This window comes from Taudactylus pleione, unplaced genomic scaffold (assembly GCF_031769625.1).
Source record: "Taudactylus pleione unplaced genomic scaffold, aTauple2 ptg000061l, whole genome shotgun sequence".
In the NCBI taxonomy this organism is placed as follows: Eukaryota; Metazoa; Chordata; class Amphibia; order Anura; family Myobatrachidae; genus Taudactylus; species Taudactylus pleione.
In genome coordinates, this window is record NW_028284463.1 from 9,977,285 (window position 1) to 9,992,720 (window position 15,436).

At 46.2% G+C, this 15,436-nt stretch overlaps 1 protein-coding gene across 1 annotated transcript in view; it reads right to left on the minus strand.

Annotated features, from left to right (window-relative positions):
- RHBDL1 (rhomboid like 1) overlaps positions 1-15,436 on the minus strand; it is a 55,821-nt gene that overhangs the window by 19,838 nt on the left and 20,547 nt on the right. The window contains exon 4 of the mRNA XM_088464527.1: positions 11,773-11,921. Within this exon, the coding sequence (XP_088320653.1) occupies positions 11,773-11,921 (149 nt within the window). The remainder of the gene's footprint in view (positions 1-11,772; positions 11,922-15,436) is intronic.

Below are 15,436 nucleotides of genomic sequence, written 5' to 3' on the forward strand. Positions count from 1 at the left end.
AGAGTGAAAAGTGATAAGGTACCAGCCAATCAGCTCCCAACTGTCATTTTTCAAACACAGCCTGTGAGATGACAATTGGGTGCTGATTGGCTGGTACTTTATCACTTTTCACTCTGTCTCCTAACACTGCTTAGTAAATAGACCCCTGAGGAGAGAGATAAAAGGTGGGAAGTACTAAACATGGCTTCCGTGATGCAGTACATCCCCCTGTCTTCGGGTACATACCGTGGTTGATTACCGCGATATGTACCAAGGATATCGCACAGGACAGCTCTCCTGATAAGATCTGATCTTTGCGATGGCTCCAGAAAGAGGTTTAACACCCAGAAGTCCCTCTGGCGTCCGTAGTGCATGCGCAGAAGGATGCGGGCTGGGGGGTGATGGGAGGGATCCGATTAAATCCCTCTCAGGAGAGGCGACCCGAAAAGAAGCCCATAGGCTTATATTGGGTAATGCCACCCGAAGATGGTGTTACCCATCGGGACGAAGTTTAGTACATATGAGGTATGCGGTAAAACCCCTGAAAACGGTATGTTCTGGGATTTTACCGCATTTTCCCCTTTAGTACATCGCGCCCAAAGTACCAACCAATCAGCTCCTGTCACTATACAGGCTGTGTTTGAAAAACTATAGTTAGGAGCAGCTGATTAGTTGGCACTTTGGACCTCATTCAGACCCGCTCGCTAGATGCGATCGCTCGCATCCAGCGTATGCAAATTTGTCAAAGTGACGTCATGGGAAGCGATCGCTCGCCAAGGCATAAGCACACCCACTTTGGCTGTGCGAGCGATCGCTTTGTGTATGCAGACACCCATAAGCGTATGTTGAGACGCCCACTAGCACGCGTCATCTACAGGAAGTGTATTAAAACATTGGTACATCGAGGACCATCGGTAGCAATCGCAGCGCTTGTGGTTGCCTTACCCTGCCGCAAGCACTGCGAGGATTTCAGTATAAAAGACAGGCATGTGACGTGTACTATGACGCTGCCTGTTAATTATGCACGCCTTAAAAACGGCGTTGAAACACCGAGGCACGCCTGCGTTCGCACCTCCACTCCCCCGTTATTAGTGTCCTGTCCCTGTTACCACCCACAAACGGCCTCTCCTGTCACTCATTTCACTGGGCTGTCTTTGCTGGGCGAGTAGTTTGCGCACGCGCAGAACGAAGCGTGCGCATGCGCGTTCACAAACCATCGGGCCGCTTGCGAGCGCACAGCGCTAGCGAGCGTGTCTGAATGAGGTCCTTTATCTCTCTCCAAAGCTTAGTACATCTATCCCTATCTCTCTCCAAAGCTTGATACAGCTCGCCCTATGGGCCTGATTCAGAGCCGGATGCTCTTTAAGAGCGCTCGCTCTGAATCAGGGCGTTTTTATTTTATTTTTGTTGCGGCCTCCCGGCCGCTCGTTAAGCTGTGGGTGATCACCCACAGCTTTTGCGAGCGGCCAGGTGAAGGTTTGCGATGGTCTCAACCATCGCAACCATCGGGGCATGCGATGAGACCCTTGTGGTAGGGTCTCGTCTGTGGCAAGCCCCGGAGAGCTTCTTGCTCTAACAGAGCAGGAAGCTCTCCACTGAAATCACTGGTGATGTCAGTGGTGCCTCCCACAAATGGCAGGCGTTCCTTCGGGAACGCCTCCGTTTGTGTGGACACCTCCCTCCCCGCCTACAAAACGGGACGAGCTGTCGATCAACATCGACAGCCGCCCCTATTGTAGTGAGTCCCGGAGCGTGAGAAATTCTCTCTCGCTCCGGGGCTTGCACATGCGCGCGGCACGCGCCGCTCGTGCGCAGTGTCCTACCATCGACTCGCTTGCGAGCGGGTCTGAATCAGGCCCTATATAGTCTTTTGTGAGGCCATTTTTGATTATTTAAAGGTATATTTTATTAGGGGCATCTATACAAAACATGAAATCAAATAAAGGCTACTATTTATTAATATGTGTTGACAGCACAGACATTCCTGAGATGGCGACAGTAAAAGCAGGATTGCGGAAGTACTTATATCGCCCTGATACTTAGTAAATAGGCCTCCCCATGCTTCACAACCTTTCTAAATTGATTACATTTTATGGTGCATATAGTCAATCCTTAAACTTGTATGTTACTAGCCAAATGCACAGCCCGGCTGCATTGCTCCATGCCTAAAGCCTGGCAGCATCTCAGGGAACACGTCAGGTAAACACGGCTATAGTATTTGTCACTGGCTAATCATGGCATCAAAAATAACTCTCCTAAAATAAGACTGGTTGGCACGCAGCCTGCCGGAGCCCACATCACAGTGGTCCTATTCTCAGATGATGAACCACTGCGGGCCTGTAATTAGGATGTCACAGTTACGTGCCTGTGTTGCCATGACAACAACCACTACGGCCTTGAGATCAATGCAAGAAATCAGCCCTGGGTGGTTCAATAAAGCAGAAGAGGATGATGGGAATAAGTGTCACGCATAGAGCACGGAAGGAATAGAGTGAGGGAAATAAATTATGTTGTATAGAAAGGGCAGGCATTAGGCTAAACATGTCACTGCTGCAATCACAGACAACCGCTGAAGAGAAAGATATTGCTTCAGCTCCTGTGGAACTACAAGTCCCAACATGTCCTGCCAGCCAAAGACTTATGGGGAGGGGGGCAATGTTCCTACATTTCAGAGATAGGGGGTCGTGGTCATGAGTTGGACAAGTGCGAACACGAATTGCTGAACTTCTATGAAGGAAACCCATTAATCCTGCTCTAAAATAGGGTAGGACACAGGTCCGTAACCTATTAGCGCAGGGGTCAGGGAACTTTTTTAGCTTTTACCCCAAAATATATTTAGATACGCCGACGTTACCCCCTTGATTTGAAAGGCAGGAAATCATATAGTAGTGCCCCCATATAATGCCCCTGTAGTAGTGCCCCCATAGTTATGCCCCTGTAGTAGTGCCCCCATATAGTGCCCCTGTAGTAGTGCCCCCATATAATGCCCCTGTAGTAGTGCCCCCATATAGTGCCCCTGTAGTAGTGCCCCCATATAATGCCCCTGTAGTAGTGCCCCCATATAGTGCCCCTGTAGTAGTGCCCTCATATAATGCCCCTGTAGTAGTGCCCCCATATAATGCCCCTGTAGTAGTGCCCTCATATAATGCCCCTGTAGTAGTGCCCCCATATAATGCCCCTGTAGTAGTGCCCCCATAGTTATGCCCCTGTAGTAGTGCCCCCATATAGTGCCCCTGTAGTAGTGCCCCCATATAGTGCCCTTGTAGTAGTGCCTCCATATAATGCTCTTGTAGTGCCCCCATATAATGCCCTTGTACTAGTACTCCCATATAGTGCCCCCATATAATGCCCCTGTAGTAGTGCCCCCATATAGTGCCCCTGTAGTAGTGCCCCCATATAATGCCCATGTAGTAGTGCCCCCATAGTTATGTCCCTGTAGTAGTGCCCCCATATAATGCCCCTGTAGTAGTGCCCCCATATAATGCCCCTGTAGTAGTGCCCCATAGTTATGCCCCTGTAGTAGTGCCCCCATATAGTGCCCCTGTACTAGTGCCCCCATATAGTGCCCTTGTAGTAGTGCCTCCATATAATGCTCTTGTAGTGCCCCCATATAATGCCCCTGTACTAGTACTCCCATATAGTGCCCCCATATAATGCCCCTGTAGTAGTGCCCCCATATAGTGCCCCTGTAGTAGTGCCCCCATATAATGCCCGTGTAGTAGTGCCCCCATAGTTATGTCCCTGTAGTAGTGCCCCCATATAATGCCTCTGTAGTAGTGCCCCCATATAATGCCCGTGTAGTAGTGCCCCCATAGTTGTCCCTGTAGTAGTGCCCCCATATAATGCCCCTGTAGTAGTGCCCCCATATAATGCCCCTGTAGTAGTGCCCCCATATAGTGCCCCTGTAGTAGTGTCCCCATATAATGCCCATGTAGTAGTGCCCCCATCGTTATGCCCCTGTAGTAGTGCCCCCATATAATGCCCCTGTAGTGCCCCCATAAAATGCCCCTTTAGTAGTGCCCCCATATAGTGCCCCTGTAGTAGTTCCCCCATATAATGCCCCTGTAGTAGTGCCCCCATATAATGCCCGTGTAGTAGTGCCCCATATAATGCCCGTGTAGTAGTGCCCCCATATAATGCCCCTGTAGTAGTGCCCCCATATAATGCCCCTGTAGTAGTGCCCCCATATAATGCCCCTGTAGTGCCGCTTGTACAAAAAAAAAAAACCCAAAACACTTACCTTAATCCCCGCTCCAGCATCCGCCGCCGTCCTGTCCGCCCGGCTGCTCCTCGGAACTTTAGGTGAGACATCATGACATCTCTCCCATAGTGCGCATGGAGAGAGGCGGAAGTTGGAGTTCAGAAGAGAACTGCAGCCTCCGGCTAATGCGGCGCTGCAGGGAAGGAGCCGGGCGCCCGTTGGTAATAATAACATCTCAGCGGGCGTCCGGCTTAGAGCCTCCCTGCGGCACAGCCGGGCATGCATATGAATCATTCTATTTATATTATAGAATGATTCCTATGCATGCCCGGCTGTCTGTCCATTACCCCCAGGAATTTCATTTTTACCCCATGTGAAGTAATTTACCCCTGTTCCCTGACCACTTTATTAGCGGAATACAGATGAAGACGTGTCTGGGGTCAGCACACTGGGTGTTATTATATGTGTCCAGTTGGAAGACAATATACTAGGTCAGAGTGTATAATGGTTGGTGCTAGTGGTGGTTAGTCCACACTACACACCTGGTACTACTTAACCACCTCTCAGCGTTAATTAACCAAATAGAACAACAGATTAGACACAGGGATGAACAGGTATAATAACTGCATGGAGCAGCCTGGAGCACAAGGGTATTGCTGGGCGTTGTAGTGCGCCAGGTGGTATGATTGCCGACACTCTGGTGGTCAGTGGCGCTATACAAGCGGTGGTGGTATGTGGTACTTGCAGTGCCTGTAGGGCTCTGTAATACTGCTTTTTCACCTAAATCCTGGGTCTGACCCAAGATTTGGAACACAGGGCCTGATTCAGACCCGGACGCTATGTGCTCGCACTGCGTCGCGTAAAGCCGCCCACTAAGTAATAGCGAGCGGCCGCACTATGTGCTCGCACCTGTATAAAGACGCCCCTTTGCCACTAGCAACACACGTCATCTCCGGCAGTTGTAGGATTAATCGGGAACATCGAGAGCCATCGGAGCTGCTCGCAGCGCTTGTGGTAGCCTTTTCCCACCACAACATTGCCAGCAGTTCTGGCTAAAATACAACCCAGTCACGTGTGTAATGACGCTACTTTGCTAATTATGCACGCCCATTAAACGCCGTTCTGACTGTCGGGCACGCCTGCGTTCGCACATCCACACCCCCGTTTACAAGCACCTTCCCCTGTTACCACCCACAAACGGCATTATCTGTCACTCAAAATAGCGGCCCAACTGCAGGCTATGGGTGAGCACTTTCCCATCGCAATGACTGGTTCGCACATGCGCATTGCGACTCATACGAATGCGCACATTGCGAAAAATCGCTCAATGCGAGCGAGCGCAGCATAGCGTCCGGGTCTGAATCAGGCCCACAGTTCCAAAACGGGTCAGACCCAGGAAAGACCTTTTCTACTGCGGCTCTGATCCGGATTATTCCCGGATCGGCGCTGTTCCACACTGCATACGGGTGCAGTGGAACAATTCTCCCGGCGCTTGGACATGACATCATCTCTAAGTGCCGAGAAACCCGGAAGTCCCCATGCTGTAAACGGGACCTGGGTCCAATGACCCGGGGTTCCCGTTTACACTGCAGGGTGTAAAACCCTGCAAGTTACCTGGGTTGGATTCCCGGGTCACTCGACCCGGGAATCCACCTGGGAATCCAACTCTGGCCCCTTTTACACCTAGGAGCTACCCGGGTTAACCCTGCAATAACCCGGGTTTTAGCTCTGGTGTAAAAGGGGTATAAGGCTGTTTAACTGCGAGATTTTGGAGGACACGTCCATCTTTGTGCCGGGGCGGGTCGTTAGAGATCGCTAGCTCATGTTACCTGTCAGAGTGAGCGCTCCTTACCTGGGAGACAGATAAAGTGTAGAAGTTGCCCAAAGCAACGTAAAGCACAATAAAACCTTAAAGAGAAAACGTCAGAGGCCTACATGAACTACTCTCCCTGCATCTTCACAGCTATTCATTCAGAATATAGCAGTACTAGATGGATTCTGGGTTATTTACGGGCACGGGTACAAAGTGCAAAAATTGGTATTAAGCCATAGCAACCACTCCGCAATTACAATTCACTGCACAGAATGCCCCATGACTCAGTGATGTTATACTTCCCATTTGTGCCAATTTTAATGAGACCATCCCAATTTGGGGGGCTCTGTCCCTCCAAATATATCCCTGTTCCCCGATTGGGGCCAGACGTCGGCTGCATAGAATGGGGAATGAGACAGGGGCTCCTCCAGTGCATCAGAAGCATAGGTTCCACCCCTGGTTGCATGTCCTTGCCTCACCCCCCCCCCCCTTATAGTGCACGCACCGCCATCCTGATTCTCCCATAACAAATGCTAGGATGTATGGTGATGTCACTACTTCTAGTGATCTCATAGGCTGAATATTGGTTCAGTCTACAAAAAGTCTGCTCATGGGTGTAGCTATCGTGGGTGCCATGATATGGGGCTGAGGGGGGCCCAGACCCAGGTCTTGTGATTGTCTACCAAAGTCCTTTTATTGCCTGCATAGCAATTGGGTCTGGCCCATTGCCCGCCTCGAAACTGGGGACTCATTAGTGGCCATATAGGTGGCCGTCTCCCACTCTCAGTACAGCTCCATACTGATATGATCCATCACCCGCGCTCCCGTATCAACCTCACAGGCAGGAGCATTTTAAGAGAGGAGAGGGGCCGTGTGCAGACTAAGGACCTCATTCAGAGTCTCTCGCTAGGGCACGCTTGCTCGCTGGAAGCGATATTCGTACATCTGTGCATGCGAATAATTTGCAGTGCGCGTGCGCAAGTCATTCGTTGCAATCTGATTATGGTAGCTCGCAACCTACTTTCAGGTCGCTGCTTTGAGTGACAGATTGCGCCGTTTGTGGGTGGTAACAGGGGAAGGTGCTTGTGAACGGGGGAGTGGTTGTGCGAACGCAGGCGTGTCTGACCGTCAGAACGACGTTTAATGGGCGTGCATAATTAGCAAAGTAGCGTCATCGCACACGAGACTTAGTGGCTTTTTAGCCTGAACTGCTCGCAGTGCTTGGGGTAGGTTAGGTCAACCCTAAGCACTGCGAGCAGCTCCGATGGCCCTCGTTGTTCACGATTAATCAGACTCTTCCCGGAGATGACGTGTGCTGCGAGTGACAGGTGGAAGGTTTTATAGTCCAGCGTACGCTAACTGCCGTCGCTCACTAAGACATAGAGGAGTCCTTACAGCGCAAAGAGCGATCGCTTGATTTGCATACCCGGCCCCTTTTTGCAAGCTAGCGATCGCATCTTGCGAGCAGCTCTGAATGAGGTCCTCAGTGCGGACCCCCTCCTCTCTGGCAGCGCAGTAGTTTCTGGCTCGGTGCCATAATCTACTGCGCATGCGCGGGTCTCCGGAAAAATGGCACTCGCACCTTACTCCCGGGGATATCTCTGTTGCGCATGCGCGAGTCACCTGGAAAATGGCCGCCACCATTTTTCCTGTGGTTTTTGCTCTGGAGACCGCGGAGAGGTAAGTATAACACTATATATTGGTGCAGGGTGTGTGGCGTGGCCCCCCCTGGACACAGAGGCCCATGTGCCATTTATAGAGAGGCCATTGCTCACAGGCACGGCAGCAGAGCTAATCAGTGAGCCGGGCATTGTCAGAGAGTAGGCCTGATTACAGCCTTTATGAAGTCTGTTGGGGGTGAGGATCGAGCGCCGAGATTTGGACTGTCCCAGAAAGGGGCAGCGTGCTGAAATTAAGGTCTCCACTCACAGTGGAATCTCCTGCATTAGGCAGTGCTCCCGTCAGGTGGGAGTTCGTTAGTTCACAGCCCCTCGTCCGTTTTTTACACTCACTGTAAACCGCCATTTTCTGCAGACGTGGTGCTGACATGTCAGATTCAGTAGGGATGCCAATAGGGAGGAAGCACTTGTAGGGGTAAATTTACTAAAGTGAGAGTTTTTAGAAGTGGAGTTGTTGCCCATAGCAACCGATCAGATTCTACATAACATTTAAAAATCACCTTCTAGAAGATAATAGCTAGAATCTGATTGGTTGCTATGGGCAACATCTCCATTTCTAAAAACTCTCACTTTAGTAAATTTACCCCGTAGTGTCAGCAAATAATGGGGCCAGATGTATTAAGCTCTGGGAAGTGATAAATTGGAGAGTGATAAAGTACCAACCAATCAGCTCCTAACTGTCATTTTTCAAACACAGCCTGTAACATGACAGTTAGGAGCTTATTGGTTGGTCGTTTATCACTCTCCACTTTATCACTTCCCAGAGCTTCATACATCTGGCCCAATGTGAGATTAGAATTCAACGGGATATGATCTCTCACCAGACCTCTATGTAGGATACGGCTGCCTTACTGGTTGACTTCCCATTTTCAGTGGGTTTTAAAGGTAAGGGAGGTGTGTAGTGGACGTTATAATGGTGAGGGCAGGTGTAGTGAATATTATAATGTACTGGGTCACTGTACTGTGGCATAATCTGAACTGGGGCACTGTAATGTGAGATAAGATGAACAGGATGATGCGCTGAATTGCCATAATAGCGCCCCCACCTGCTTTACAATGCATGTGATCTCAGCACCGCCCACCTATGCCTCTGCCCTGCTGTGCCCCTGTGTCTGCTCTCATTGTCTAGGTGACGGGAACACTTTATATCGAAATATTTCATAACTGTCCATCATTCCCAAAGCAGGATTGCCGATATTCTGGCTGCACCTTCCGGGAGGGAGTAGCCAGATCAGCATTGCAGGGGGCGTGGCCAACATAGGGCGTGGCCAGACATGTTTGTGGACGGAGTGGGGGCGTGGCCACGTGATTGTGTCATTTTGGCCCCGCCCCCACTACACAATGTCGAGATTACCGGCATTGTGAGGCAGAGGGGCGGGCCAAAATGCCGCGATTCAGTGTGAATCGCGTCATCGGCCTCCCCCCGCTGCAGGGGTTTCTCTGAAAACCGCAAGGGGGCCGGTGGGATCGTCAGCCTGCCTTTCCAGGGGGCCGGGAGTGGCACATGATTTTCGGGAGGCTCCCGGCCGAATCGGGAGGGTATGTCCCAAAGACAGTCCCAGGTTTTAATGATCTCCCACTAGTAAAATGCCTATTTTTTTAATATTTACCAATCAAATACATTTATTGAGTAAAATACACGTTAATGCAAGCAAACCCCACAAAAAAAAAAAAAACACATCAGTCTCAGTGCACAATATCAAGTACCTGGTTACCATGGCGATCAGAAAACATGTGCAAAGAGGAACACTTGTGTTTCCAAGGGGAAAGTGCAGCCAGATCTCTTTTATCTTTGTCTGTTACTGATGAAGTCAGGATAATTGTTACAGGCAGATAACGCTAATGGATTATTCCTTTTTATGCAAGATATTCTTATAGAGCCATCTAACAAAAAGGAATACACAGGGACGTTATACAATATTGTATCACTGCTCTGTCTGCGGGAATGTAGGAGAGCTCTTGTGTGATAAAGACAGGACTGTTCTGCACTGTTACTATAACTAATGTTTTTAAATGGTGTAAAATTAGTTATTATAGGAAACACTCACATTTATAAAACAGCAGGATTAAATGGTAAGCAGCAAAATCATTTGTTTATAGTACATATTTTGCGTGGTATGCAGTCAGTTTGTCGACATTCCGAATATCGGTATGTTCTGAATGTCAACAGTCATAATGTAGACGCCCAATTTTTAAGTTCAGGGTTAGAATAGGGTCAGGCTACGATTAGGTTAGGGTTAAATTTGGGTTAGGGTGAGGCTTAGGGTGTGGCTAGGGTTAGGCTTAGAGTAAGGGGTATATTTACTAAAGGTCGATTTTAATAGACTTTGATCGATTTAAAATCGATCAAAATTGATGTTGTGTTCCTGGGGAAAAAAACACAAATTTACTAACAGTCAATTTTTTTATTTATTTTTTAAGTATTAGTAAATGTGTGACATAGCCCCAGAAACACAACATCGATGTTGATCGATTTTAATCGATTTTAAATCGATTAAAATCAACCTTTAGTCGACATGCTGTCTGTCGAAATTCACAATGTCGACATTATGGCAATGTCCACGTAATTATCACTTCAACAATGTAATTGTGGTCTTTGGCACGTTTAGATTCCGTACATGTCGGCATTCAGAACATGTCGGCAATATGCTGTCGACATTCTGTCCCTTGACACTCTACAAAACAGAGGCCTTCATTCAGAGCCGCTCGTAAGCGGCCGCTCGTTCGTTATGAGCGATGTTCGCTCATCTGCGCATGCATACGGTTTGTAATACGCATGCGGGAACCAGTCAGTGTGGCCGAAAATCGTTTGTTCGCTAAATAGCGAATGCCTGCTATTTTGAGTGACAGGATAAGGCGTTTGTGGGTGGTAACAGGGGAAGGTGCTTGAAAACGGGGAGTGGAGAACAGAACGCAGGGGTGCTTAAAGGTCAAAACGGGCGTTTTAAGGGTGTGCATAATTAATACAGCAGCGTCACTGACCACGTCACTTGGTTTTTTTTTTAGGCATAACTGCTCGCAAGATTGCGGTAGGAAAAACCAACCACAAGAATAGCGAGCAGTTCATATGCTGTTCGATGTACTCGATTAATCTAATAAATAGCTGACATGACGTATGGTGCGAGCGGCAAGGGGAGTCTTTTTCAAAATTACGACCGCAAGTTTTGTTCGCTCGTTCAGACATAGAGGCGTGAACAGACCGCAAAGAGCGAACGGTTCATTTGAATAGCCAGCCCCTTTTTTCTGAACGAACGACCGCAAATAGCGTCCGGCTCTGAATCAGGGCCAGAGTGGGCAGTTGCCTTTCTATGAAGCCAGGGTCAGGGCTCATCATTTATATTTGGCCGCCCACAATGAAATGAAATCAGCCATTGGAGCAGCCTGATAGGAAGGAGTTAAAGATTTTGGATTCCTCCCACAGGAGCTATATCTAGCTCACAATCTGTAGTACCACAGTTATTGAACTATTCTTTGATCCACAGTTACTAAGCTTTTCTAGTTGTCCCGCTATTGTTTGCTGGCACTCTCACCTCTCCGCGTCCTTGTGGTGAATCCCGATTTAGCTAACCGCCTACTTTTACATCTGTGCTCGAAATGCTGAACAACCTGAAAATATTTACCTACTGTATTATTCTTGCTGTGATTCCCGAATGCCGGTCTGACGTCTGATTATCCGCCTGTTCTAACGCACTTCTTGCGTTTATACACATTCATATAAGAAAGAACTGCCCATTACTACTTCCAGTGTCACCATGACCCTTGCCTGAGGCAGTACCCACCCGTAGGAAGCACTTCGTTTTATAGATTTAACAGCACGACACAGCCAAATCCATTCCTGCTTCACTGTGGCCTGTAAGCACGGTCAAAAGATGGCCGCATACAGAGATTGGTAACGCTCGTCTTCTGATTGCTGTACCGCAGCATCCAATAATGCTCCGATCAGTTCTAATAGGATAATTATATGGCAAAGGCGGCCATTTTGTGGGCCACACTGACACAAACAAACTGCAATATCTTGCCCAACGCTCCATGTCGCTTGCACCTTCTTTGTGTGCGGACAGGCCCACACCTAGCGCCTGTCGTGGGGGATCCGCACTTACCCAACATGCATGAACATGTAGGTGAGGAAGCGCCAAGCCCTTGCCCGGTGTCCCGGATGGTATACAAGTGGACTCTTCATGTAGTCAGGGTGGTATGTCTGCAAAACCCACTTGTTCAGCTTGACCCCGTAACACAGGAACACGATGATCTAGAGTGGATGAGACAGACCTAAGAACAGTAGAAGAAGGCCAGCGGACTATTAACCCCATAGATAACAAAGCAGGGCAGAGATGCAATATTTTTCAAAGCCTGGACACCCCACATTGAAGACTGTTTGACACTAAACCCTGCTCTCCTTGGACATCTTTGGGGGAAAAAAAGATCATACATGATCATTGCTTGTAGATCTAAAGATGGACCCACACAAAGGGAGCACAAGATTGCTTAGGGGAAGTCTATCTGTTTGGCCATGGACTCCAAACACAGGCAACCACTTTTGCTGACCTGCCAATAAAATCTGATCCATGATTTGATGGGGCCGAATTGTCCGCCTCCCAGTATCTGCTGACGTTGGTTCAATTTAGTCAGTAGCCACCAAAGTGTTGATCGTATGTGGCCACTATCCCGGCATGACTGGCAACACCAATGCACGATCTAGCATTGGGACACCTTGCTATCTGATGCAGCACACCTAAGGATGCACATTGTATTGTTGCCTCACAGCCAACAAAAGGTATCTGTGCAGAAATGTACTTTGGTAAAATTAATATAAAGTTGTGTCATGACCAGATGCATAAAAATTTTAAAATGCACCTTGCTTGTGAGTGCATTGCTGAGACAATCTCTTGCAATGGCATGTCCAGAAATGACCTACAGATGTGTCCTCATACATCATTTCTGAAGTCGCTCCAAACAGCCCCCCGTAGCGCGCCAGGTCCTGTGCTGATTCATCTGTATACGATGCACCGGCCGCGTCTTTTTTCCACGCCAAGTTCCGTTGTGCTTATACAGACTCACAGATATACGAGTGTTGCGTATCAAATCAATCAGTACAATCTCCTGGTGCGCCCTAGTCGCATCATACTTCGGCATAGACGCATTTTTGGGCAATAAAGACGCCCCAGCGCTAGCAGAGTGGCACTGGACCTGGTGACTCACTCGCAACAGGCGTCTTGCATCACATGGCGCATTGAAGCTAGATGTATGAGGACACATCTGTAGTATCTTATTTATTCACTGCTTAGCCCTGCGACAGTATCAGGACAGAATGAAACACACATCTGATTATAGAATAAATTGTTAAATAGTTTTAATATGAGATAACTGAGAGAGATATGAGATAGTTATGATGACAGAAGAGATAAGATAGTTATAGTATGATGAGAGAGATGAGGTAGTTATGATGACAGAAAGAGAAGGGATAGTTATGATGAGAGAGATTAGATAGTTATGATGAGAGAGATAAGATAATTATGATGAGAGAGATAAGATAATTATGATGAGAGAGATGAGATAGTTATGATGAGAAAGAGATGAGATAGTTATGTCGAGAGAAAGAGATGAGATAGTTATGATGAGAGAAAGAGATGAGATAGTTCTGATGAGAGAAAGAGATGAGATGGATATGATGAGAAAAAGAGATGAGCTAGTTATGATGAGAAAGAGATGAGATAGTTATGATGAGAAAGAGATGAGATACTTATGATGAGAGATGAGATACTTATGATGATGAGAGATGAGATAGTTAAGATTAGAGTGGAGATACTTATGATGAGAGATGAGATAGTTATGATGAGAGAGGAGATACTTATGATGATGAGAGATGAGATACTTATGATTAGAGAGGAGATACTTATGATGAGAGATGAGATACTTATGATGAGAGATGAGATAGTTATGATGAGAGAGGAGATACTTATGATGATGAGAGATGAGATACTTATGATTAGAGATGAGATACTTATGATGAGAGATGAGATAGTTATGATGAGAGAGGAGATACTTATGATGATGAGAGATGAGATACTTATGATTAAACAGATGGTTATGATTAAACAGGAGATAGTTATGATGATGAGAGATGAGATAGTTCTGGTTAGAGAGGAGATACTTAGGATGATGAGATAGTTCTGATTAGAGAGGAGATACTTATGATGATGAGAGATTAGATAGTTATGATTAGAGAGGAAATAGTTATGATGATGAGAGATTAGATAGTTATGATTAGATACTAGATACTTATGATGATTAGAGAGGAGATAGATATGATGATGAGAGATTAGATAGTTATGATTAGAGAGGAAATAGTTATCATGATGAGAGATTAGAGAGTTATGATTAAAGAGGAGATACTTATGATGATTAGAGAGGAGATAGATATGATGATGAGAGATGAGATAGTTATGTTGAGCGAAAGAGATGATATAGTTATGATGAGACAGATGAGATTGTTATGATGAGAGAGGTGAGATAGCTATGATGAGAGAAAGAGATGAGTGTTATGATGAGAGATGAGATAGTTATGATGAGAGAGGAGATAGTTATGATGAGAAAGGAGATACTTATGATGAGAGATGAGATAGTTATGATGAGAAAGGAGATACTTATGATGAGAAAGGAGATACTTATGATGAGAGATGAGATAGTTATGATGAGAGAGGAGATACTTATGATGAGAGAGGAGATAGTTATGATTAGAGTGGAGATACTTATGATGATGAGAGATTAGATAGTTATGATTAGAGAGGAGATACTTATGATGAGAGATGAGATACTTATGATGATGAGAGATGAGATAGTTATGATTAGAGTGGAGATACTTATGATGAGAGATGAGATCGTTATGATGAGAGAGGAGATACTTATGATGATGAGAGATGAGATACTTATGATTAGAGAGGAGATACTTATGATTAAAGAGATGGTTATGATTAAACAGTAGATAGTAATGATTATGAGAGATGAGATAGTTCTGATTAGAGAGGAGATACTTAGGATGATGAGATAGTTATGATTAGAGAGGAGATACTTATGATGATGAGAAATTAGACAGTTCTGATTAGAGTGGAAATAGTTATGATAATGAGAGATTAGATAGTTATGATTAGAGAAGAGATAATTATGATGATTAGAGAGGAGAGAGATATGATGATGAGAGATGAGATAGTTATGATTAAAGAGGAGATACCTATAATTATGAGAGCTGAGATACTTATGATTAGAGAGGAGATACTTATGATGATGAGATAAGAGATAGTTATTATTAGAGAGGAGATACTTATGATGAGAGATTAGATAGTTCTGATGAAAGAGAGGAAAAACTTATGATGATGATAGATTAGATAGTTATGATGATGAGAGATGAGATAGTTATGACTAGAGAGGAGATAGTTATGATGATGAGAGATGAGATAGTTATGATTAGAGAGGAGATACTTATGATGATGAGAGATGAGATAGTTATGATGAGAGATGAGATAGTTATGATTAGAGAGGAGATACTTATGATGATGAGAGATGAGATAGATATGATTAGAGAGGAGATACTGATGATGATGATGAGAGATTAGATAGTTATGATGAGAAAGAGGAGATAGTTATGATGATGAGAGATGAGATAGTTATGATTAGAGAGGGGATACTTATGATGATGAAAGATGAGATAGTTATGAGAGAGATTAGATAGTTATGATTAGAGAGGAGATAGTTATGATGATGAGAGAT